At 35.8% G+C, this 23645-nt stretch overlaps 4 protein-coding genes across 5 annotated transcripts; 2 read left to right on the forward strand and 2 right to left on the reverse strand.

Annotated features, from left to right (window-relative positions):
- On the forward strand, nt 1-1940 carry LOC121736485. Its single transcript, XM_042127705.1, has 4 exons — nt 1-95; nt 228-365; nt 947-1177; nt 1409-1940. Exons 1-4 carry the CDS (start codon nt 71-73, stop codon nt 1915-1917), a joined length of 903 nt encoding a protein of 300 aa, XP_041983639.1. The 5' UTR covers nt 1-70; the 3' UTR covers nt 1918-1940.
- A 358-nt stretch (nt 1941-2298) lies between these two features.
- LOC121736736 (protein PELPK1-like) lies at nt 2299-5171 on the forward strand. The gene is made up of 6 exons (XM_042128122.1): nt 2299-2429; nt 2831-2958; nt 3455-3561; nt 4042-4167; nt 4371-4458; nt 4527-5171. The coding sequence occupies exons 1-6, from the start codon at nt 2396-2398 to the stop codon at nt 5169-5171; spliced, it is 1128 nt and encodes a 375-aa protein (XP_041984056.1). The 5' UTR covers nt 2299-2395.
- A 1782-nt stretch (nt 5172-6953) lies between these two features.
- Nucleotides 6954-9291, reverse strand: LOC121736437 (protein suppressor of hairy wing-like). Its single transcript, XM_042127630.1, has 3 exons — nt 8976-9291; nt 7565-8306; nt 6954-7071 (listed from the first exon to the last, which is right to left on the reverse strand). The coding sequence occupies exons 1-3, from the start codon at nt 9165-9167 to the stop codon at nt 7067-7069; spliced, it is 939 nt and encodes a 312-aa protein (XP_041983564.1). The 5' UTR covers nt 9168-9291; the 3' UTR covers nt 6954-7066.
- A 5463-nt stretch (nt 9292-14754) lies between these two features.
- Nucleotides 14755-23401, reverse strand: LOC121736436 (4-hydroxybenzoate polyprenyltransferase, mitochondrial). 2 transcript variants are annotated; one of them, XM_042127628.1, is made up of 7 exons: nt 23335-23401; nt 22836-23185; nt 21858-22033; nt 18362-18509; nt 17575-17768; nt 17096-17284; nt 14756-15923 (listed from the first exon to the last, which is right to left on the reverse strand). In XM_042127628.1, exons 2-7 carry the CDS (start codon nt 23173-23175, stop codon nt 15741-15743), a joined length of 1230 nt encoding a protein of 409 aa, XP_041983562.1. In that variant the 5' UTR covers nt 23176-23185; nt 23335-23401; the 3' UTR covers nt 14756-15740. The 2 variants fall into 2 exon arrangements, with proteins under 2 accessions (XP_041983563.1, XP_041983562.1); XM_042127629.1 differs by lacking the exon at nt 23335-23401 and having other exon boundaries at nt 14755-15923; nt 22836-23181.
- Between the last annotated feature and the right edge of the window lie 244 nt (nt 23402-23645).

Genomic DNA, 23645 nt, shown 5'->3' on the forward strand with positions numbered 1-23645 from the left:
AAAAACGATAAAAAAATATATTTTTATAGCTTGTAAACGGCTGCATGATATAAAAAGCAATAGTGTTAAAATGTTTATACTCCTTGTGGCATTGTGTAAGTTTTCATATTTTGAGCATTTTTAGATATTATTTTATCGTAAAGTATCCCACTATCTAAAATTTTTAAACTAAATCGGTTGTTGTTCCGTACCGAGCCATTTGCCGAACTTGTTATTATTTTTTGCAGCATTTTACCATAATGTTGTCGCCAATCACGAAGAACATTATTTAGATCTAGGTCCATTGTTAGCTTCATTGAAAGCGGCTGAAAGAGCAGCTGATGAGGTGGCTGCACGAATTGAAACTAAATCTTTACAGAAATCAGGTAATTAAGTAATATTTTCTAACCTAAACCTTTTTAGCATGTAACATTTGCTAAAACTACGCAACCATCGGACGCATCGCAAATATCCAATTTAAGTATGCCAGTCCTCAGCTTTTAGACCTATCACGCATTGGAAAAAAAGTAGCCTTCGAGATTTTCAATTTAGAAAATCAGTAGCAGAAATACATACATACATTTGTCACTATGCGACGACCTCTGTGGCTCAGTGGTGAGCGCGTTGGTAGCTCAAGCCGGGGGTCGCGGGTTCGAATCCCGCCGACGGAACAAAAAATTTTCAATGTTCCTGGGTCTGGATGTGTATTAAATATGTGTATGATATAATAAAAATCTTAAATATATGTATAGTATAAAAGTATTAAATATATTTCCGTTGTCTGGTACCTGTAACACAAGTCCTTTAGGTACTTAGCACGGGGCCAGACTGACGTGGTGTGAAGCGTCCATAGATATTATTATTATTATTATTATATTATTATTATTATTACTAGAAATAGAGAAAAATATTATATTAAGTAATTGCAGCATCACAGGTATACCTTCTGAAAATAGACGTTTTTCAGTCCCCCAGAAAGATTTAAACCTAAACGAAGAAGATGTTATAAAGGAAGCGAAATTAAGGAAAATACTAGAGCTGATCAAAGAGAACAACAGAGCTATATCACAGGATGTTAATGATAAATCCAGAGAACCCCGAGTGTTCATGATTAAAGAAGATACACCGGACATAATATATGAAAAGGTTCCAGAGGATATAGCCGCCAATACAAAAGTTACACGAAGACCTCGAATTGGTAAAGCATATCGTAAGAATAATTCAAGGCAGCATTTTCATCCACCATTACTAACGTATGAACATTAGCGTCTAGTAATGGTGAATAAATATGTAGTGATAAAAAATGTTAATCCTTATAAGGAAGGTATAGTTATAGAAAAAAACATTCTGAGACAGTCTAGAATTGGGAAAACTATCATTTAAACAGCACAAGCTACAGATGCAACTAATTTGCATAATACTTTTGCAGCTTTTTATGGAAATAGTCGACGTAACCTTGAAATCAGCGGTGTAAGTAAAGAAAAACGAGCGGATGTAACCCATCTTTCTCAAAAGCGAAAATCTATTCAAGGCAAGGGCAGGTCCTATTTTTCTGACGACGACGAAGACTATACGACTAGAAGAAACTACCAGAGTGCAGTTGACATTAGCAGAGAGCACGCACCAGGACCTTCACTCCAGTTTCCAAAGTATACCGATGGAATATTTAATAACAGAAACGATTGGAAACGAATAACTCCAAGAGGACCATTGAACAGGCCAAGGGGTATACCGTTCAATCACAGCAAGGAAGAGCGTTGGAACGGCAAAATAGATAATATAGAGAGAAGTAATAAACGTAACAAATTGTTGCGAAACGATGATAGTTACGATAGAAGCTCTGAACCAAACAGAGGTCGTGGTCTGTATCGAGGCAAAAACCGACTATTAGGCAGAACTCTAATACCTTACGGAAAAAGATACGTTTACGAAGATTAAATTGTGAATAAAATTTTGTGGATATATTTTTTATTTTACTACTTCATTATATACTTTTATGCGATATGCAAAATGAATGGTTACTAATAAGTTACCATAATCTGAGGAGTTTACTTTTTAAGGTTCAAAATTTAAAGTCGGAAAATTATGCTTTTATGTTTAGTTTAAAATTTATCGCTGCCTGATTTGTAAATAACCTGGACCCTACCTACCACAAATGTTTAATTATGTTATAGATACCTATAGGTATAGGTGCTCTGGATCATTTTAGCTTCGTGCTCTGGATACTAAAATTTTAAAACACTTTTTAATGTAGGTATTGCACAACGCATTTTTGTAATAAAATTTGCGATTTTATTGATATTCGATAAGACCTTACTCAGTTCTTATTTTTGAATGCAACCTAACAAGTAATATTAAATATTTTTGATACTTTCGAGGAATTCAAAATAAAAATATGATCTTGGTCAACTGAAGTATGACTTACACAATATGTTTACTAATATTTTTGGGTAAGTTCATTGAAACTTGTGACATAATTTAAAATTTCTTACTATCCATGCCTACCTTACGTAAGTCCTTAACCCTTCTGGCATCGTACTTACCACAAGAAATTATGAAAATGCTAGTAATTGACACCCGCAACTACGTTGCGCCAAAACTCGTCTATCGTGCGTGTACCGTACATTTTTCCCGGACAAAAAGTATTCTATGTCCTTTCCCGGGACTCAAAGTATCTCCATACAAAATTTCAGCGAATTCCGAATTCGGTTCAACGATTTGGGCATGAAGGTAACACAGACAGACAGACAGACGGACAGACATGAGACAGACATATTTTCGCATTTATAATATTAGTATGGAAGTATGGATTAATCTTGTTGATTCCAATAATTTAAGTATATGCCCTCAGCATTAGCAGCAACAGCCCAGAAGTACGATTTAGAGCAACGATCCAACAAGCTGTTCGGAAAAGGTTTGAGTCAGGTCTTACAAGAATTCAGAGACTCGCCCGAATATTCGAAAATTTTGGCGCAAAAAGTAAGTAAAATTATTTCAGGATGAGCCGATAATTCTTATTTTTGAATATCACAGTGGTTCGATTCAACTATCTTAAGGAGGTCTTGTCTTATGCAGTAGGCGGTGGGTGGATGTTGCCAGGGAATCAAGAGCATTGGTCCTTTTGTTTCTATTTCATCCGGTTGTGGAAAAAAATTGGACCAATAGGTATGACTCTAGGCAACCTTCAGAACCATAATTTGCATGCTTTTTTTAGTTCGACCTTTTATAGAATGCGGTCCTCATATTTAGCATATTGGGTATGCTCCATATGGAAAATATGAGGGCCCATTTTGTATTCAGCATTAGACTCATTTTCAATAACCGCATCGTAACGTATCCCTTTAAAGATACCTGATGCCTGTCTACAAAGTTTTTACCGACGTTTACTATTTTAAGTCCTTGTTGAGTACCTCGACCACTAAGTATCCTCGACAGTTATTTGTCTTACTATCAATGTTTTCTGGTTTGCTTTAAGGTATCAAATTGGAAGAAAAGCGCTAACATGATATTTTTCTCGTTGTTCGAAGACCAAACTAATAAGTTCATAAAGGACGTCGAAAATCTGGATAATGTTGAGATCGCGTGAGTACAGTTGATCATGCTTCAAACAGATGGCTTTCGCCTTTCTCCTTAGGGTGAAATATCCAAAAAACTATCATAACCAATTAGAATTTTCGAGGAGTAGATACAAGAGAGTTCAAAAACTATTCTAACAATACGAAATGGTAAAATTCCAACTATTTTCAGTATTTGCTCCTGTTAAGTGTTGAAAGCAGAAAGATGTACATTATAAATAAATAGGTAACAATTGAATAGAGAAGTGGCTCTTAAAACAATAATTGAAATAGACCTTAATATTTCCAAGAGGTTGTGCCTAAAACATCTTAATTGGCAGCGTTTTTCCCCTTGTTAATAAAAATATTTACTCTACTGGACTCTTTACGAATCCATGTTGCAACTTTATAGTAATTAGTAAGACAATCCACATGGTAAGCGCAGTAAGGGTAAGTACTAAGTAAGGAGGATCATGCATATACACAAATATTTTTGGTAATGTTTCAGCATTAACACTAGACGAAATATGGAAAAAAATAAAACCATATTCGAACTGTTGGATGAACATTCTTATGGGAAATTTACATCGGATGAAGTGTCCAAGTTAAAAAATCTTGCATACGAACATTTTAAGTAGGTACCTAACCTTTACCTATCGCTTACCAATGTTCCGGTTTCTGGGATCAAATAGTTAACCTCCAAAACCTCCTAACCTAACCTGCTAAAACGACCTCAGGAACTGCTTTTCTGCTGCTGCGTTCTCGAAATGTGTTACTTTTAATAATATCTCTAATATTAATTTTAGTTGCCACTTTTAACTTTGACTACACTTTCAGCATGTTTCTGCAGTTATACATGGAGGCCTTGTCGCCTGGCTCTTCAAACAGCAGCAGAAATTCACTGAGATCCAAACATGAGCCCCAGGTAATTCTCAGCTCTCTGACCTCAGTAATGTAACCATAGGGGCTTTTATTTACCAGACATTATTTCAGTTTTTAGAAAAAGGAAAACGATTGGTACTCAATAATTCACAGATGCCAAAGATGGAAGTGCCAAAAATACCAAAACATGAGATGCCTAGGATGCAACAAAAACAAACAGAATCGCCAAAGATACCGAGGATGAAGCAAAAAGAGAGGTTACCCGAGCAAAAAGTGCCCAAAGAACCAGAGATACCGAAGCTAGAATTACAAAAGTTACAGAAGCAAGAGATTACAAGTATGGAAAGATTGTACGAGCATAAAGTACTCAAGAAACCGGAGATGCCGAAGCTAGAATTACAAAAGTTACCGAAGCAAGAGATGACAAGGATGGAAAGATTGTACGAGCAAAAGGTGCTCAAGAAACCGGAGATGCCGAAGCTAGATGTACAAAAGTTACCGACGCAAGAGATGACAAGGATGGAAAGATTGTACGAGCAAAAAGTGTTCAAGAAACCGGAGATGCCGAAGCTAGGAGTGCTTAAGAAACCGACGCCCAAATTGCAACAAAATCAGGAAAACGAAAGGTCGGCCAGGCAAAAATTGCCCAAGGAACTAGTGATGCCAATGTTAAAAGCGTCAAAGGTGCCAGAGATGCTGAACCATGAGTTGCAGAAACAAGCTGGGGTGTCCAAGCTAGAATTCTTCAGGAACTAGAGATGATGCAGCTAAAGAAGGCACTCGAGGACTCAATACAAAACGTTTCATTTACATTACATCAGTGAGAAAACTAGTCCTTAAATGCGAAGCAGCTAAATATTATATCACAATGAACACTTCTTATTCCATTTCTTTGCTGGTGACAGGTAGATTATAAAAACAAATGTAAAACTATGTAACTTTATATTTAATTAATAATAGGCGTTTTTTGTGTGTGTAGGTTCTTAACATTGACATATGAAACAGAGGTCTTTGCCTCTTTGGTCCCTAAGCAAGGGGTTCCCAAAGTGTGCGCCGCGGCGCCCTGGTGCGCCGTGAAAAAGCAAGAGGGGCGCCGCCGCGCCGTGAGTCGATACTCAATTATTATATTATGTAATATTATATTTTTAATATTATAAAATAAAATTATAAATTAAGTATCGTGAAGCCGGTAGATAATTATTAAATATTTGTTTTTTACTATTTACCTGCTTAACCTAAACTATAACACAGGCCAACAAAAATAACAAAATTTTGGTGCCGAGATCTTGTTAGTGGTTTTGTATTAGGCATGCATTGGTAACACTAATTTTTTTTGTACGTGTAGTTTTGTGTAGAGTCCAAGTAGAGTCGTTATATAAAAATCGGCCAAGTGCGAGTCGAACTCCCGCACTTACCGTTATAGAGCAAAAATATGCCAAAAATTGGGTTTTTTGTATGGGAGCCCCTTTAAATTGACTTTTATTTAAATATTAATATTTATTCAAGAGACTGGAAAATCTTCCAGGGGCATGCTAAGCAGGCAGATCTTTGATACAACAGATTCTTGGAAATCTATCGTTATTCTATTGTTATCGCGGTCGAATTCGACCGCTTGGGGCTTGACAGGTTGTGAATAGATAACAGACAGATGAATACTTCAACATTTATAATATAGATAGTGACGACTCTATTATGCAAATCTTTCATCAAACTTTCTTAAAATTACTAACACACATCCTTGCTAATAAAAATCTACACTTGATGAAACACACACTATATTATATTGTCCAAGTAAAATATACAATATATTTTCGACTTGTTTATTAGTAATAGGACTTTTGTACAGTGTGTATATTATAATATACTACATATTATGTATATGTCGCAGCCAACTGGTTAAAATAGCCGTTCAATCAAGCAGCTAGCCCTTTGACTGAACAACGCCATTCAATCACAAGTACAGCTTTTTAATTGAATATTTCAGTCGCTTAAAACATTCAACACTACAGCTGATTCAAAAGCAGCCGTTTGATTTGAATTAGTTCAGCGCTCACGACCGCGGCCCTAGGTGCGTTTTGTTTACAATATGGCGTCAACTAGCCGGTGTTTTGTGATTGTATTAAGTGACGTCACAAGTGTTATTAAAGTGACAGAAATTATGGAGGCACATACGAGTGAATCATAATTCAAACAAATATTCGAGGAGTTACGGGATTATAAAATGCATCACCAAGGTATTTATTGCAATTGTGTTCAAAATGAGTTAGAATACAATTTATTCTGTTTGTTACCATTGCGCAATACTAAACTAATGGTTAAATGGTTAAACGGCAAATTAACTAAGATTTAATTTGCCGTTTAACCAGGTACCTAAGCGTCGTCTACCTGTAGTGTTGAACTTTGCAGTCAACAAGTCAGCTAAACGACGTAGCCGTGTGATTGAATGGCGTTGTTCAGTCAAAGGGCTAGCTGTTTGATTGAATGGCTATTTTAACCAGTGGACTGCGACATATATATATTCAGTAAAATAATATATAACATATTTTGCTACCTACAGTCTACACTTACAATAAATATGTAATAATAATAATTACTTAACAGTTAACTTGTCCATGGCATAAGCAGTTTACACTTTGCAATCCACTTTTCATTCATTCTGAAACAAAAAAAAATGTTCTCAAATTATTAGTTTAGTTGATACAAGCATACTTACATTGTAATTTTTTTATTCTATTGTCACTAGCTGCAGCTATTAAGCTGATGTGTGTGTATCAAAATCTTTCGAGATTATTTTTTTCATAATTGGTCCAGTTTGTTTCGAACATTAGGGCCTTTCCACACGACGTATTTTTTTCGCACTGACAACGCGCGTTTCTGATGCGCTCGTCATCTGCTCGTTTTCATCGCGTGTCGGCAGATATAAAGTTTAAAAAGTATCGGGCGTCAGCTTCCTTCCGTTTGCTGAGCGTTAAACTTGTGTTTGTATCGATACAAACGAGCGTAAACAGACATCGTGTGGAAGGGCCCTTACAATAGTTTACTTAGGGAGCCATTACATTACAACACTCCAAACCATTTGGATTTGGTTGTATAAAATGTGTTTTCTAGGTATTGTTGTGGTATTGTCTTACAAATGGAATTATACCAACCTAACATTTTGTGATCTCCTTTCAACTTGAAAGTGTGATGTTTTAATAGTACTTTATTCGTAAATATTTCTCCACATGTGCACAAGTGTTTTGCTTTCACTTCTGCGGTCTTCAAATTATGCTCAACATAAATGTGCTGCTTCATATTACTCTGGCCCACGCATATTTCTCGGCACAAAATGCATACGCGAATGTCATTTGTCAAAGCTACTCCATGAGATCCCAGTTTTTGATAAACCCTAGGAGCTATATAATATGGTGTAAAATATTGCTCACACTCTGCATCAATCATACTCGTTGCATTTGTTTTATGTCTGTCGATGACATGCTGACGGAAGAAATCCTCACGTTTCGCTTCATAGGTGCACATGTTGCATTTCAAATACCTCGGATGGGTTCTCATGTGCTCGATGAGCAGTTTTCTACTACTGCACTTTACAAAACAGATTGGACACATCCCAACATTTTGAATATCATGTCCTTGTAGATGAACCCACATAGATTTAACACAAACTTTTTTTGGGCACACAAGACACTGCAGTGTTTTCCGGAATTTGTCTAGTTTATGAATGTGAGTTTCGAAATGCAGTTCAATGAATTTCTTATTGAAAAATATCGTACCGCACTCATGGCAAATGAATATTTCTCGTTGAACCCTAAACGAGTCCGCTGATGTAAAAAGGTGTTCAACTTTTATATGCTCTAGCAAGCTGTTAGAATCCTCACAATCTTTTACACAAATCTGAAAAAAATTTGCTTTATTACAATAAGCTCTTGTAGCATTAACACTATAATAAAAGTATGAAAGTGCTCCCTAGACGGTAATTCAGCATGACATGCATTTACGTGACAGTATTAATTATTGTTGCATGACATGCCGATCACGAAATGATCATGCGTGCATGTAATGCACATATTGCAGAACGAAAAATTTAAGAACTTATCAATCAATGTACAATAAACAATCATGCGTGCATGGCAGCACGTAACACATGTAATGCTGAATTACCATCTACAGAGTGCTTAAAACTCTTATTATTATTAAGCAATTTTTCACATATTGTTTAATTAAATTAGTATTCCTAAAAATGCAGGGTGTTTGGTACAACATAGTTTATTTGAAAAAGCATCTTCCTGCAACTGCACTTCCCACATGGGTTTCAGTAACAGTGGTTTTATTAAAACATGTGCAGTACACAGAGCACTCTCTATTTCTTTACTATCATTACCCAGTGGGACGGAAGATGGACATAACAAAGGGGTAAAGAGTAATCATTAAAATGAAGAAGCTCTTGTTCCTTTAGTTTATATTAAACCATTCTTTATGCAACATAATGCACTAAATTAATATATTTTTTGGGATATTTATGTGGACAAAGCTGCAGGTGGTATATAAACAAACACAACTTACACCACAGGAAAACGGGTCCTTTAAAGCTAATTTCATCATTTTCTTCGCATGTTTCACGCCTAAGTGCAGAAGCATCTCGGTTTCACTGAAGACACGTGAGCAAAACCTGCATTGTACGCGCTCATTTTCTTCCTCTTCATTATGTTTCATCGAAAAAAAATTTTCCGTAACATCACTTGAAGAACGAAACATGTTTATTCACGAAATTATTGGTTTTTATGTAAGGAATGTTGGATGGTAAACTTGAGTGACTTAGGACGCGCGTATCATTGTCAACTGTTTATTTACTATTTAATCTTAGTACACGAAAGGAAAAGTTAAATTTAAAGATTCCTAATAATTTAAATATATTTGTTTGTGTACGTCTGTACGGTATATTAATTTTTTGTTATTATTTACGTTTATAGAAAGTAAACTGCAAAATATCTCAAAGAAAGTAACAATTTAAAGTCGCGTTCGTTTTCTAGTCTCAGTGTAGTGGACAATTAAGTATACCTGACGTATCAGTAACCAATCAGATCTCATTAAATTGAATAATGTGATTACCAAGCACACTGTTAAAATTTTGAAACTCAATAAGTATGACATTTGAAGCTGGCGGATGACAGTTGACACTTTTTTTTTAATACGGGTGGTATAGGTCTACCAGAATCTGATGGCAAATTTTTAGGTTTAGAGATCTTTGCAAATTTTTATATTTGCAAGTTTCACACACAGAATAAGCCGCTATAAGGAGAAAAAAGGATCAAAATGTTTTATTCCAATTACCCCGGTATTGCTAGTCTATTTATTTTCTCACTTTTTGCCATCAGATTCTAGTAGACCTATACTTTAACAACCCCAAAAATAAACCCCCTTTTCTTCATGGTAACTGTAGGAATCTCGTCTAACGTCTTTCACTTCCAGACATTTTTGATTGAGACTCTGATTGTACACCGGTTTAATGCCCACTCCACACTCTACCGAGATATTCATGAGAATCTTCAAGAGATTCTCAGCGACATTTGTAGTGAGAACTTCTTTGGGTACACGCTCACGAAACTCAAAAAATTCTCGCTCTCACTATAATAGTTCTCGCGCTTCAGGCGGCACACGTTCTTTTGTTTCGCGACAAAAGCTGGAGAACAAGAGAACTTGAGAAGAATACGCGAATCGCTTCCACATTCTTATTTCTCACATTCTCCCGAGACCCGAATGTGTGGATCGGGCATAAGGGTGTCTGACAGTGGGAAGAAACTGTTCATTTCAGTGGGAGACGTGACGAATGTGAGATAATCCTAGCATCTAGATTCCAAGCCCTAACCCTAAGCAGTACAGAAAATAAAAAACATGCATAAATTGGCAAGATTTATTATAAACAGTAACAGAAATATAAAAGCACCGATAAATAAATATTTTAAAATAAAACATTCGCCCCTTACTAATATAAAAATTACAATTTACTCAGCGAATAACTAAAGCTATGCTCATATTTGAGCATATTGGAAAAGTAACGCGGCAACTACGTAATAAGTAATTTAATTATTAGTAAGGGTTGGTACAACTAATATATTATATTCTGTGGTAAAGGGAGTTCTTATTGAACTTGGCATAGCCCACAGACATATAGATCATGATAGATACCGCATGTGTATGTACTTCGCGTGCCATATCGCGATCCCATACGACGAGCAATGCTCGTCTTTCGCAAGTTTGTTCTTTAATCTGCTATGGGAATCGGACGTCAATCGGAATTTTATGCCTAAAGGTGCCGTATTGAGCTGTAGAAATTCAAATAGAAACGTTGGCCTAGATAATGGGCACTTTTATTATCATCGGTACGTCACAGTAGCTTTATAGCTACTGTGACGTACCGATGATATATATATATATATACAAGAATTGCTCGTTTAAAGATATAAGATACATGTATCATTAAAATACTAAATGACCCGGTGAAATTCATATCACTTCCCTTTTGATATGAAACTTCCCTGGACTTCCACGGATATTTTAAGACAAAAATAAGCAAAATCGGTTCAGCCGTTCATGAGTTTTAACGAGACTAACAAAAATTAAAATTAATTTTACAGATAAGAAAATACTTTCAAGACCGTTTGATCATTGCAAAACATTGAAGAATCTGTCAAACATACATAAATTACACCAGTTTTGGCAACTTAACATTAAAATTTTTTGGTTAGGTGCTCACTTTCACTCCATAACTACATGATACCTACATAATTTACATCCAAAAATACAATTAACAAGGTTACATAATTATAGGACTTCAATATTAAAATTAAATCCTGTTTTTCGAAACTACCTACAATATATTTTGAAAAATATTAAAGTACATTATTTTATGTTATGAGGTAGGATTAATTATTTTACCGATATTATTTTTTATTGGCTTACAATACTTTTTTCTATCAAAAATGGTCTGTGCTATTGGTAAACTTAGTTCAACTCATGTAAACTTGCATACGGCACTTTAGATGAGACTGCACTACGCGACACGACACGACGCGACACTTCACGTTCCCTAGAACTGACATTTTACAAATGTCAATTAGACGTTTCACAAACGTCACTTCTATAGAATGTGTCGTGCCGTGTGTTGTGTCGCTTTAGGGGGATATTAGATTATCATATATATTGGATCCGAGATCATTCAGTCAATGATATTGGATAATGTAATATAGACATATGATTCATTTCTTCCTTGATCATAGATTTTTGACATTTGCTGAGAGATTGGATCCAATACGGTCATAGAAATAGGTGTTGCCAGTTATTTAATATAAAAAAGAGTTTTTAATTTCTTGTTCGTTAATATGTTTCAAATAATGTAATGTAATTATTTTTCTAATTATATACTTGGATTAACTTTGCTGAAATAACAAAAAACAAGCTATATTAAAAATGACGATGTCTTTTGACAAATCAAATTCTCTGAGATCTAGTAACCCTGACGTCAATATCTGTCAGCGTTAGCGCTCTCCATTGGCTATTGAAACCACATATGACGTAAAATAGGATCAATGAAATATGATAATGTAATACACAGATATGATCAAATGATCATATATATTGGATCCTATATATGATCATATATAAATGATAATGTAATACCCCCCTAAGTGCGGTCTCGCCTTTACACCCAGCTCTTGTAAAATATTATAATGTAAGTGTAGGGCGGAGGCCAAGGTGGAGGCCTTAAGCCGGGTCCGCAGCGCCAATTTCCTAACAAAACATATTAGCAAAATATGTTTTAATAACAGCCCGTCGCGTACATTCTATTTTTGTTTCATTCTCGCATTGAACGAATGTCTTGCTTCAACACAAAATACGACATATCTCCTCCCCGCAGGCGAATGCGGGGGATGCAGTGGGGGGATGTTATTAAGAGCGCACCTGACCCTAACTTGACTACATACTTTAACCTAGATCTCAAAATCTGTAGACTGTAAGGTCTAGAAAACTGATTTTTTGACACAAGTGACTTCAGTTCATGAAGATTTAGCCCGGCCGCACATTGTCCGAAATTTCTGATCAGAAACAGTTGAACGTCCGCGCTGTCTCTTACATTTTGTACTGAGCCAAGTGAGCTCGAACTCGCCGGAAGGATATTTCGGATAGTGTGCGGGGTGGCGGTCCGGCGAAATTCAACTGTTTCTGATCAGAATTCGGACAATGTGCGGCCGGGCTAAATGCTCAAGACGAAAACACGATTACTGAAAAAATGCTCGATAGTTTTTGTTTTACAAAAAACCTTGTTTTAGAAGCATTTTTGCTTGGATCTTCAAAGTTTGCTGTCTATTTTTTAATATTTTTTAATATCTAAAAAGGTATTGATAAAACCTAAATTTGCTCAAAACCCTTTTTTCATAATCATCATAGTTCGTCTTTTATTCGAGTAAAACTAACTCGGAGCGCTGATTCCGCGCCGTCCTTTTTCACCTGGCATATGAAAGACGGGCGTGAGTGTGAAGAGAGAAGGACGATGTTTGATTTTTAGAGTCAGGAGAGCTCTAAATTCGGCAAACATGTTTTTTCGTTTTTACTAACAAAACTGTTAGGCGCCCTATTCTGTTTTGCAAACGAATGTTAGAAAACACGGAAACACGTCGCAGCGGACCCGGCTTTAGGTATTATTATTGTAAGTATGTTAAGATGTGCCTACTGCCTAAGCCTAATTGGATTGGATTGGATGTATTGGACAGTTATCCACATTTTGCCATCTAAACAAGTGACACATAAAAACGCGTACACATATGAGTTGAATAGACCATACCATACCTCATTTTAACTATGTTTAACATAAATCCCAAATGTATGAACTATACTAAACACAGCCTAAACACCACACATAGGTATCATTATGTACAGTGTAATTAACACTTATCTACTTAGAGCGCTTACAGACGAACGACATGCGTCGACTGCCGTAAAAAAATGGCCAAGTGCAAGTCGGACTCGCGCACGAAGGGTTCCGTACCGTTATAAAGCGAAAGTTAGGAAAAGATTGTGTTTTTTTGTATGGGACCCCCCTTAATTACTTATTTTATTTTAATCTTGTTATTAAATATTAAAGTACACAAGTAAAAGTGAAAATTGCAAGTGACTACATGTTGTCATAATAGATACGAGCCAAAAATGACAAAAAAAACACGTTTATTGTATGGGAGCCCCCCTAATTTATTTCGTTTTTAGTATTTGTTGTTATAGCGGCAACAAAAATACATAATCTGTGAAAATTTCAACTCTCTAGCTATTTCCGTTCTTGACTTGCAGCCTGAAGACAGACGGACAGACGGACAGACATCGAAGTCTCAGTAATAGGGTCCCGTTTTTATCCTTAGGGTACGGTACCCTAAAAACAACGAAAAAATCCAACGACTGCCGTCGACGCGTGCCGTCAACAAGTGCCGTTCGTCTTTAAGAAGCCTTAATAGTAAAAGCGTTTGAAATATACTAATTTTAGAGTTAAGTACCTATATTATAGACGAGGCATGAAGGAAACAAAATTGTTGTTATTAAGAAAACCAACCAAAACAGCCCTCTATCATTTTGGGATTTTTGAGGCAGTTTAAGTTCATCATTGGTTTCAAGCCATGATCTTACGTGGCAAGTTACCTTTTTAAGATCAAGATTTTTATCGAACACTAGCTGTCTCGGCAACGTTGTTTTGCCATAAAATGATTTTCCCTGTTTTCCTGCTTTTCTCTTGCAGTTTTTTCTAAAAAAAATTCTATAGACCTCACGGATCCCGAGATCTTTCCAACGAATGCAAAACCGTGGAAATCGGTTCGTGCGTTCTGGAGTTATAGCGTCAGGAAGGAAAACCCGACTTATTTTTATATATTAGATAACATGATATAGTACAGGTTCCCTTATCCCAAGAACATTTTTTTCATTTGATTACTATCAAGCTAATTGAACCCTAAAAATTGATAGTTAAAAGTAACATTGTGCTACATCCAATCCATATTTTAGGATCATCAAATCGAAATATTTATTCCTTTTACCTCTGGCTCTGTTAGCTACAACTTCCGAGAATCCGCAGAGGAAATTGTTGTTCCTCTTATCAAAATGAAGCTACCCACGAAAAATTAGCTTGATAGTAATCAAATGAACAAAATGTTCTAGGGAACCTGTACTATCATAGCCCATCCTTACTTTTAAATATTTTTTTTTCACTTTGACGACAGGGCTAAAGTAGTTACTTAGTTCTTGAACTATCGAAACTTAGTTCTTGAACTATCGAAACTCACGAGTCACAATGTATTGATTATTATTATTATTTATCAAATAACCAATTATTATTAATTAAAAGATAGTTTTTACTAAAATCAAATTCGATTTTTACAAGGACACGAAAACCTTGTTATATTAGTAAATATAACAAAATATAACTTAGAATATCTAGGAACTGCCCTGCTAGACAAACTACTAATAAATATTTTGTACAGTTAACACTGGTAAAATTATGCACATTTTATGGCTAAACGAACTTGTATCCAGGCATACTTTTGTTATGAGCACAAACAAGTACTAATTTATAAACAGAAGCGTAGCATGCCTTGGATGCACCATATAAAAATTTGTTTTGGGGTCCTAAGGTAATGTTGTCTTTTTTACTTTTACGAAATGGAAAGATTTTATTAATTTTTGCTTACGTACGATGAGGCCCAGGTGTCCTGTATATTTGGTATGGCATATACGGCGGTAGCTACGCCCCTGTTTGTAAAATACATCATAGGCACGGGGACCTACCAAGTGCACACAAAACTATAAAAAGTTCTTATATGTTGTATGACAAACAGAACATTAAAACTTGTACCTCTACCTCATTAATTGTGATTAACACAAAATACCTAACACCAAAACACTTTACAATTTACACTATAGTCGGGCCGTGGATGACTAAGATTTGAGAAGGCCTTTGACCTATCGCTACTCGTCTCTTTCACTCAGACATGAATGAAATTTTTTATTTTTCTGTACAAAAAAAAAACTAACAGGCTTTTATATTAATGTCAACAAATAAATCTACCACTGGTTTAACAGCCGGCTGGAAGATTCGACGAAACAAACTCTGTAGTAACAAATAGGTTGCTATCTAGTTTCCATAGGTAGGTACGTCTCGTACCTACCTGTGGAACGTACCGTACGTGATAGCGTTATTTTCTACGCAACAGAAAGAGACAACCAACAATAGGTCACGCGACTGTACCTGTTTTGTACGCGTTATATTCGTGAGTTATAAAAATCCTTTTCAATTCACCCAAACACGCAACTTTTCGTAACACTTAAATCTTCTTTCCCTCTATTATTCTGTCGGTTATCTAAATACTGTTTGTAGCCCCCTCCAAGTATGCCGAGTAGAATAATCAAACCAACTAAAGAGTTGGACTTGAACTTTTTAGCGCAGTCGTCTGGATTGTCAGGGTTTAATGTGTAGATCTGAAAATAGTAAACAAGAATGCAGTAACAATAATACTCAGATTACCTAAATATGTTTTTTTAACAATATTGTTACGAACATACAAAACACAAAGCAGCTGGCACCATCTAGCGTCAACCAGTGGAACCACTGAGGGAGCAAAGACTGCATGAAACCCTACTCAATACTAGATGGCGTTAAATGGAAGCGAGCGCGAACTTTCCAGATCTAGAATCAAACCCGGTCGATCACGTTCACGTGAGTCGGGTACGTTCTAGAAAGGAATTTTCTGGAATAGTCTTGGACTCGTCTCGGCCCCTTATAAATAGCCGCAGGAAGGCGAGCTACAGCAGTTCAGCTTGAGCTACCTTCGAAGTGAAAACTAGTGATCAAGAGTGCTACCAGTGAAACCTACGACTTGGCTACTACATAGGACGTTAGTGCTTAGGCCTTAGTGTTTGGACCCTTGCAAGTGAATAAAGTCTACAAAAGAGTCAGCAGGTCTTTCTCTCCAAATCCTTTGAACCTTAGCACGTAATATTAATATGTGATATTGTATCGAAATACTATATAGATTCAATCTAGGACAGTAACTCTGATACATTGGAATGTTCGAATATGGCACCAGTTATTGTCATAAAAACCTAACCAGGGCAACGAAAATTGTATCACCAACTCCCAAGTACGACAATCATCATTTCATAGGTGTGTATTTTGATGAAAGGGGTTTGAATATTTTTGTATGAAGCCTGGCATATGTAGCCGCCGCGCCGGCCATTTTGATTTTTTTTTCAAAATTTCTGAGCACGATAAAAGTGGTATATTTGGATAGAGGACACTTATACAAACAAAAAATGTTTTAAAACATGGTATCGTAAAGTGTCACGTTTCCGAGATATTTGGAAGTAAAGATCGCCATTTGTGTACTTTGGAAATTGGACTCATATTATGGCGAACTTTACTTCTAAATATCTCGGAAACGTGACACTTTACGATACCATGTTAAATATCATTTTTTGTTTGTATAAGACGTGTCCTCTATCCAAATATAAGCTTTTATTGTGCTCGGAAATTTTAAAAAGAAATCAAGATGGCTTATGCCACAAAGGTTTATAACCCTTTCGTGGAACAATTTTTTTGACCTAGTTACTTATTATTCGTGCGTGTCATGGCTTGTAATTGTGTAATTTACCTGTCTCCCAGCATGTGCAGCATATGCAGCTAGAGCTATATAATATGGCACTTCCAAGTGAGCGTTGTAGCCCGCTACCGCCAGGCCGAGAACACTGCAACTTAATGCTGCAGACAGCGCTGGCTTCGTGTGCTCCCCGAACGTGAGGGCCGTCGATTTCATCCCTATTCTCGCATCGTCGTTTTTATCCTGAAAGCAAAGTTATTGTATGAGTAGCTTGGCCTCCATATAAACGACGATTCATAACATTTCTTCCTATTTTTGTATCATATGGCTTGTACTGAACAATTTGTATTTACTGTTACTCAAATATAATTTATACGGAATTTCATTGGAAATTTTCTATTAAGTATCTTACTTAATATAAAAGTAACAGAAGACAATTTCTATACGAAAATACCAGACAATGAAGCAGTATTCAAAGATAACTTGCATTATAACTAGATATGAATACTATAATGACAAGAACTTAAACTCACTTGGTGTGCGTATATCGTATCATACACAACTGTCCACGCTAGTGCTGACATGTACAGTGGCCCGCAGATCCATGGGTTGAGTTGGCCCGCGATGGCCGTGTAGCCGAGCAGCGCCCCCCAGTTGAACGTCGCGCCCAGAAATATCTGAGGGTAGTTTGTGAACCTCTTGGCTAGCGGATACGTCACTACTAATACTAAAAATAAATAAAAATTGTTTATTTAAATTTTCTGTATAGGTACCTCGTTAAATAAGTTAACTTCCGCTGCACTTAGGCGAAGAAAAAATTATAACGTAAGTTTCGCATTACTGTTTGACGTGTGAAACAGGATACCTGCCAACTGTTTCTTTGTGTTTCTTAACAGATAAAAATTATATATAAAAATGGATTTTCAAATGTGTTAGTCGCGCTAAAACTCGCAAACGCCTGAACGGTTTGGGCTGATTTTAGTCTTAAAATATTCGTAGAAGTCCAGGGAAGGTTTTAAGGTGACACGAAGTTCACCGGGACAGCTAGTTTGGTATAAATGAAAAAAGCTTCTTCTCTGTCTTTCCATTATTATATGGAACATATTATACGTGTTATAGGAAATGTTCATGGACAGTTAAGTAAACAATAAAATTAGGTACTGGCGATATCAATTCGCGCCTTTGTTTTTGTGGGGCATGTTCCCTATATACAATGTATAGTGGGCCATGCCAGTACCACACAAAGTAAAGATGTATATTTATTATAAGCGTACACGCACGCACACAGCTCCTCACATACTATAACATCACAATACTCACACATACTACTCGCTCCGAGTACAACACTGTAGCAGTTCAACTGAAGGAGGACTCCCAGAGCTAAGCTGAGTTGCGCCGCCAGGAAACCTACCGCCTGCTTCTGTGATATCGCCCCAGACACTAGCGGTCTGTCTTTGGTTCTTTCAACCTGTAATAGTAAATAAGGTTAAATTAGAAATTTTAAAACAGCTCCCAATTCCCTATTATAATTCTAGAAGTTACTTACAGGAAGTAGATAAACATAAATTATACGTGGGAGAGCCATGCTTCGGCACGAATGGGCCGGCTCGACCGGAAAAATACCACGTTCTCACAGAAAACCGGCGTGAAACAGCGCTTGCGCTGTGTTTCGCCGAGTGAGTGAGTTTACCGGAGGCCCAATCCCCTAACCTATTCCCTTCCCCTCCCTACCTTCCCCTGTTCCCTTCCCTTCCCACCCCTATTACCCCATTTCCCTCTTAAAAGGCCGGCAACGCACTTGCAGCTCTTCTGATGCTGCGAGTGTCCATGGGCGACGGATGTTGCTTTCCATCAGGTGACCCGTTTGCTCGTTTGCCCCCTTATTTCAAGGGCGATATGGTATTCTGCATACTCGATGTGAACTGAATATGAAGCATATAATTATCACTTCGAACTCAATGACCGCTACCGCCTCGTTTCGCCTAGTACAGTAATTTAGTCACTACACTAAAAAATAAAAATGTGTCGTTGCTATGGGGTAGCTAGAATTTATCCATTTGTCCCAGATCCCAGACATTAGTTTTGACAAATAGTATTTTTCTATATTTGCTGTTCCTTGTAAAAAAAAACTACATTGTAATACGTTAAATAAAAGCCTAATGTCGTAGCCAAGACCTTTTCTTTATCGCTTTTCTATAGAATCGCCGATCAAAATGTATGGAATTGACTTAAAAATTCGCGAATATGACGTTGACGTTCGACTCGTCTAATGTCAATTCTATACATTTTAATCGACGATTCTATAAAGAATCGATAAAGAAAAGGTGACAACAGGCTCTGGTTAGTGGTGTCAATGTTTTTATCGAGAAAAATTAAATATTTATGATATTTTATCAAGGAATGATCATCAGAAAAAAGGTGATTGTTTGGTATTAAATTGTTTTTTTATTTCACAATTAGGCATTTCATACAAAAAACTGCTATAATAGTTTGTTAATTACTTATTCCATAAAACGAATAACATCTCCTTTGAAAACTATATTCACAACTGTACCATCACAGCCACCTTTTCTGCCATCAAAATAAATTCTGCGTATACTTTTATATTTGCGATCTGCATCGTGTGTGCTGATCTGATTTTCATTATTTCTCATCGCATTTTTAACGATTAATGACAGCACTAGAATTCTTTGATATAATAATACCAACAATCAACATCTTTTAACACAGATAAAGAAGCAGATAAAGCTATAATAGTAGCTGCTCTGACTAATTAAAGGCGATAATGCTATAACATGTTTTAGAATTAACGCGATAATTAACGGCGTTTCTCGTTAGTGTGGCCCGAACATCAGAGACTCAGGTACGATCGCATACGAGAGCTAATGATGGAAAATTGAATCTCTTTTTCTTGGGTGGCTGAGCAGCTACTTATTTTGGCGATTGATTAGCTTGTAGAAGCTACAAGAAGAAGCTACAATCGCTGGAACTCGTTCTTTCGGTTGTTAAGTCATCATGCAAAGAACGAGAACAAGACGTCTGGTTAGGATCCATTATCTCTTTGTTACGAAGTCATTTTTTGTCTTGTATTTTTATTTTCTTCATATTTTTAGTCGCATTTAAATCTAAACGGCCTATCATCATTTTTCTTGCAGTTCTTTAATCAAGTAAATACCTAATATACTTTTTTTTTTGGGAAGCGACGCTTTTCGCCAGATATGTAAAATTTCCGTAGCCAGTCTTTGGGATACATCATGAACTGTCGGCTCTTTTGTTATTTTGTCCAGCTTTGATTCATATTAATTAATAATTATGTAATTTTTATAACAGAAATATGAGTTAGTAGTTGAGAAACTGGTAACTTCTCCGATAAACCAAAAACGGGATAACATGTCTCTTTTCGTGTTTTGACGACATATTATGACTGTAATAAAGAGAAATACTAGATATAAAGTATATCGAAAATAGTATTTTATCAACAATAAGTGAACAGGAATTTAAAAATATTACTTACAGGAGTTTATTTTCTTGTGGGTAGTGCTTAAAATCACTTTCTCACAAGCAGAATTACAATAATAGCGCGCACTTTATGGCGTTCAGACAACGATTGAAAAGTGCAATGAAATCACCTCTCCTGCCTCAATCTCCCCATCTATCTGAGCAATATTCAAGCTTAAACAGTTACGAACGTAACGGAATACACATAATATAATTCAGCGTTAATTTGGCAATATTAAAAGTTGGTGGTTTTTGACAAAGTTTTTCGAATTTCTCTAAAGTTCATGACGTTGGGGGCACCTCTGAATTTATTATGATCTACTTAAATAAAATTTTGTACGTATATTTGTGAACAGTACCAGCAACTTTTTATAGGTATGCCGAAACGAATATAAAAAAAAAACATTTTTCGCTCCACCCTAATACTTAGGTATATTACTGTTATACATCTTCATGCAATTTACTCAAAAGTAAATTAATTTTGCAATAGAAGATCTGAAACAAACAAGTAGCTACTTACGTAGGTACTCAACGTAAATTGTTCATAATAATTGGAATATCTAATATACTTATATAAAAATATAAAAATTCTTGTGTCACTGTTTGTGCGTGAACTCCTCCAAAACGGCTAAGCCGATTTTGTTGAAATTTTGTATACTTAATTATACATTTGTTAGGTCTGAGAATAGGTTTTTATTCACTTTTTAAATTTATACTAGAAATAATTTATATGGCAAAACAACTTTGCCGGGTCAGCTAGTCTAATTAAATAAAATCGTAAAAAAATCAAGATTTGATGCAAAATATTCTAACATCATAAATGCATTTATTTTCGGTAGATAGTCCGATTGTGCTTTGATAAAACCTAATATACTCATTTATAAAACCTAATATACTCATCTAGATTCACTATAAATATAGATTCACTAGAAATCACCAGTTTAAAACTATTTTTCTAACAAATACTATAACCACAGTATGAATATCTACGCCGATATGTAACATCTGACGTCACATTTCGTTTCAACCAATGGTGGCGCGTTTAGTAAGTTTGAATTTCCCTCCATTAAGTTTTTAGGATTCCGTAGCCAAATGGCAAAAAACGGAACCCTTATTTAAACAACATTTTATGGGTTTAAATGATAACTAATTAAAAAAAATACCTTTTGATTATAAAGTGAGGATGAAAAAGATTACAGAAAAATACATTTGAGATGGAATTATTTTTTTTGCATATTCCCTATTATGGAATAATATATCAATGGAACCATGCGGCATTGTTAAAAATTGGTAAAAATATAAATTTAACAACAATCACCTGTGCGTCTATATCCTTATCCCAGAGATCATTGATGGTGCAACCTGCACCTCTCATCAGTCCCGCGCCCACAAGGAACAGGCCAGCTGTTTGCAGACTAGTGGTCAGAGGAACGGTACCAGGGATTGAGGCTAGAGCTATTGACCAGGAGCATGGCCAGTAGAGCAGGTATACACCTGGAATACATAAAAGTTAAATATAAGAGCTATGGGCATGTTTAAAACATGTCTTACAGTAAGCCAACATTGCTCAAAATAGTTAGATCTTTACAGTAAAATGACATGGAGCAAAGGCTCAAAGGAAATTCTCTAATTCCCTTGGGCCTTTGTTGTATGGTAGGTTATAATGGACTAAATTTCAAGGACAGTTTAAGGGCTTAATAGGAAAGCCAACTTGTGAGTGTCCATGTATAGCTCTGTCGCTGGCAAGTGGCACTCATTGCTTACCATCAACCTGTTGGCTTTTCTCTTGCCCATTTATATTTGAATCATCAGTTATAAATAGGCAAGAGTCAAGCAGTCTTTGGCTGATAAAACCAAGGCTCACTGCTTGAACATTAAAACCTTTCATTATCAATCTTATGCAGGGCCCGATCTAAGGGGGGGCGAGCCGGGCATTTGCCCAGAGCGGCAAAAATGAGGGGCTGCAAAATTGACTTATTCCTATCTTCCAACCTAGCCATCCAACACTTAAGTTTGAGAATTTTACCAGCTAACCTACCTTAAGTTTGCTAGTGGAAATATTTGAGTATTTTACTTAAATATTTCCCCCAACAAATATGTTTCCTGTATATGTAAAGGGCGGCGAAAATGATCTTTGCCAAATGGCTAGATCGTGTCCTGATCTTATGCACTGACTTGTTTATAAAAAAATTAACACTCTCATGGGGCTCAGACATTTTGATTTAAAAAATGTAACAAATATCACATAATATGTTAAAATATTAGCAAAAAATGCTTACATTTAAAAATAACTTACCAATAGGCCTGTCCCACCTTGCCAGCTTAATATATGGATCAACCTTCTCTCGAAAAACATTCTTAGTGGAAATTTCTATACTCTCTGTTTTGTCTAATTTATTTTTATTTATAACTATCTTTGGTGTAGAGGTTTCCATTACAATTCTCTGTCGCCTTTGATCGCTGTGCATTGAGTATACTCTGATATTCTTTAACATTTGCTTCTGCGGACTACTTCTGATTTGACCACATAAACACCATTTCAACTGATGTGTGTAATTTGAGAAATATTTCAGGTTCCCATGTACCAATGTAGATAAACTCATCCTCTTACAAGATCTTATACTGTGGTTTAACATTTTTAATACTCTGAAAAAAAATATTATAATACTTGATCTCTTGGGATCTACAAATTCAAGTTACGGTCGCAGCGACTAAGGTCTTTTATTTTTATTTTACTGACGTAATATTGATAAGTCGCAAAATGTTTCATATCTAGAGGTAACAAAGTAGCTCACCTTGACTTCAGATATCTCAATGTATTATATAATATATTCACTCGTTACTTGAGAAAATATAAACAATTTTTTGCTCCTACAAAAATTATAATCTCAATTTTATTAAAGAGCAAGGTTATAGGTTTTATTTTGTTGCAAATCGTTGCGTAAATACTTTAAAAATTGTCAGACTTTAACAAATTAAAACTTTAACACAATATTTAATGGAATATCATCAATTCCAGTTTATTTATTAAATAAAAGGTAAATAATTTTTCCCAATTCTCATATTATTCCACATTTTAAAATTTTCCAACTTCTTCTACTTTTAA

This window comes from Aricia agestis, chromosome 19 (genome assembly GCF_905147365.1).
Source record: "Aricia agestis chromosome 19, ilAriAges1.1, whole genome shotgun sequence".
In the NCBI taxonomy this organism is placed as follows: Eukaryota; Metazoa; Arthropoda; class Insecta; order Lepidoptera; family Lycaenidae; genus Aricia; species Aricia agestis.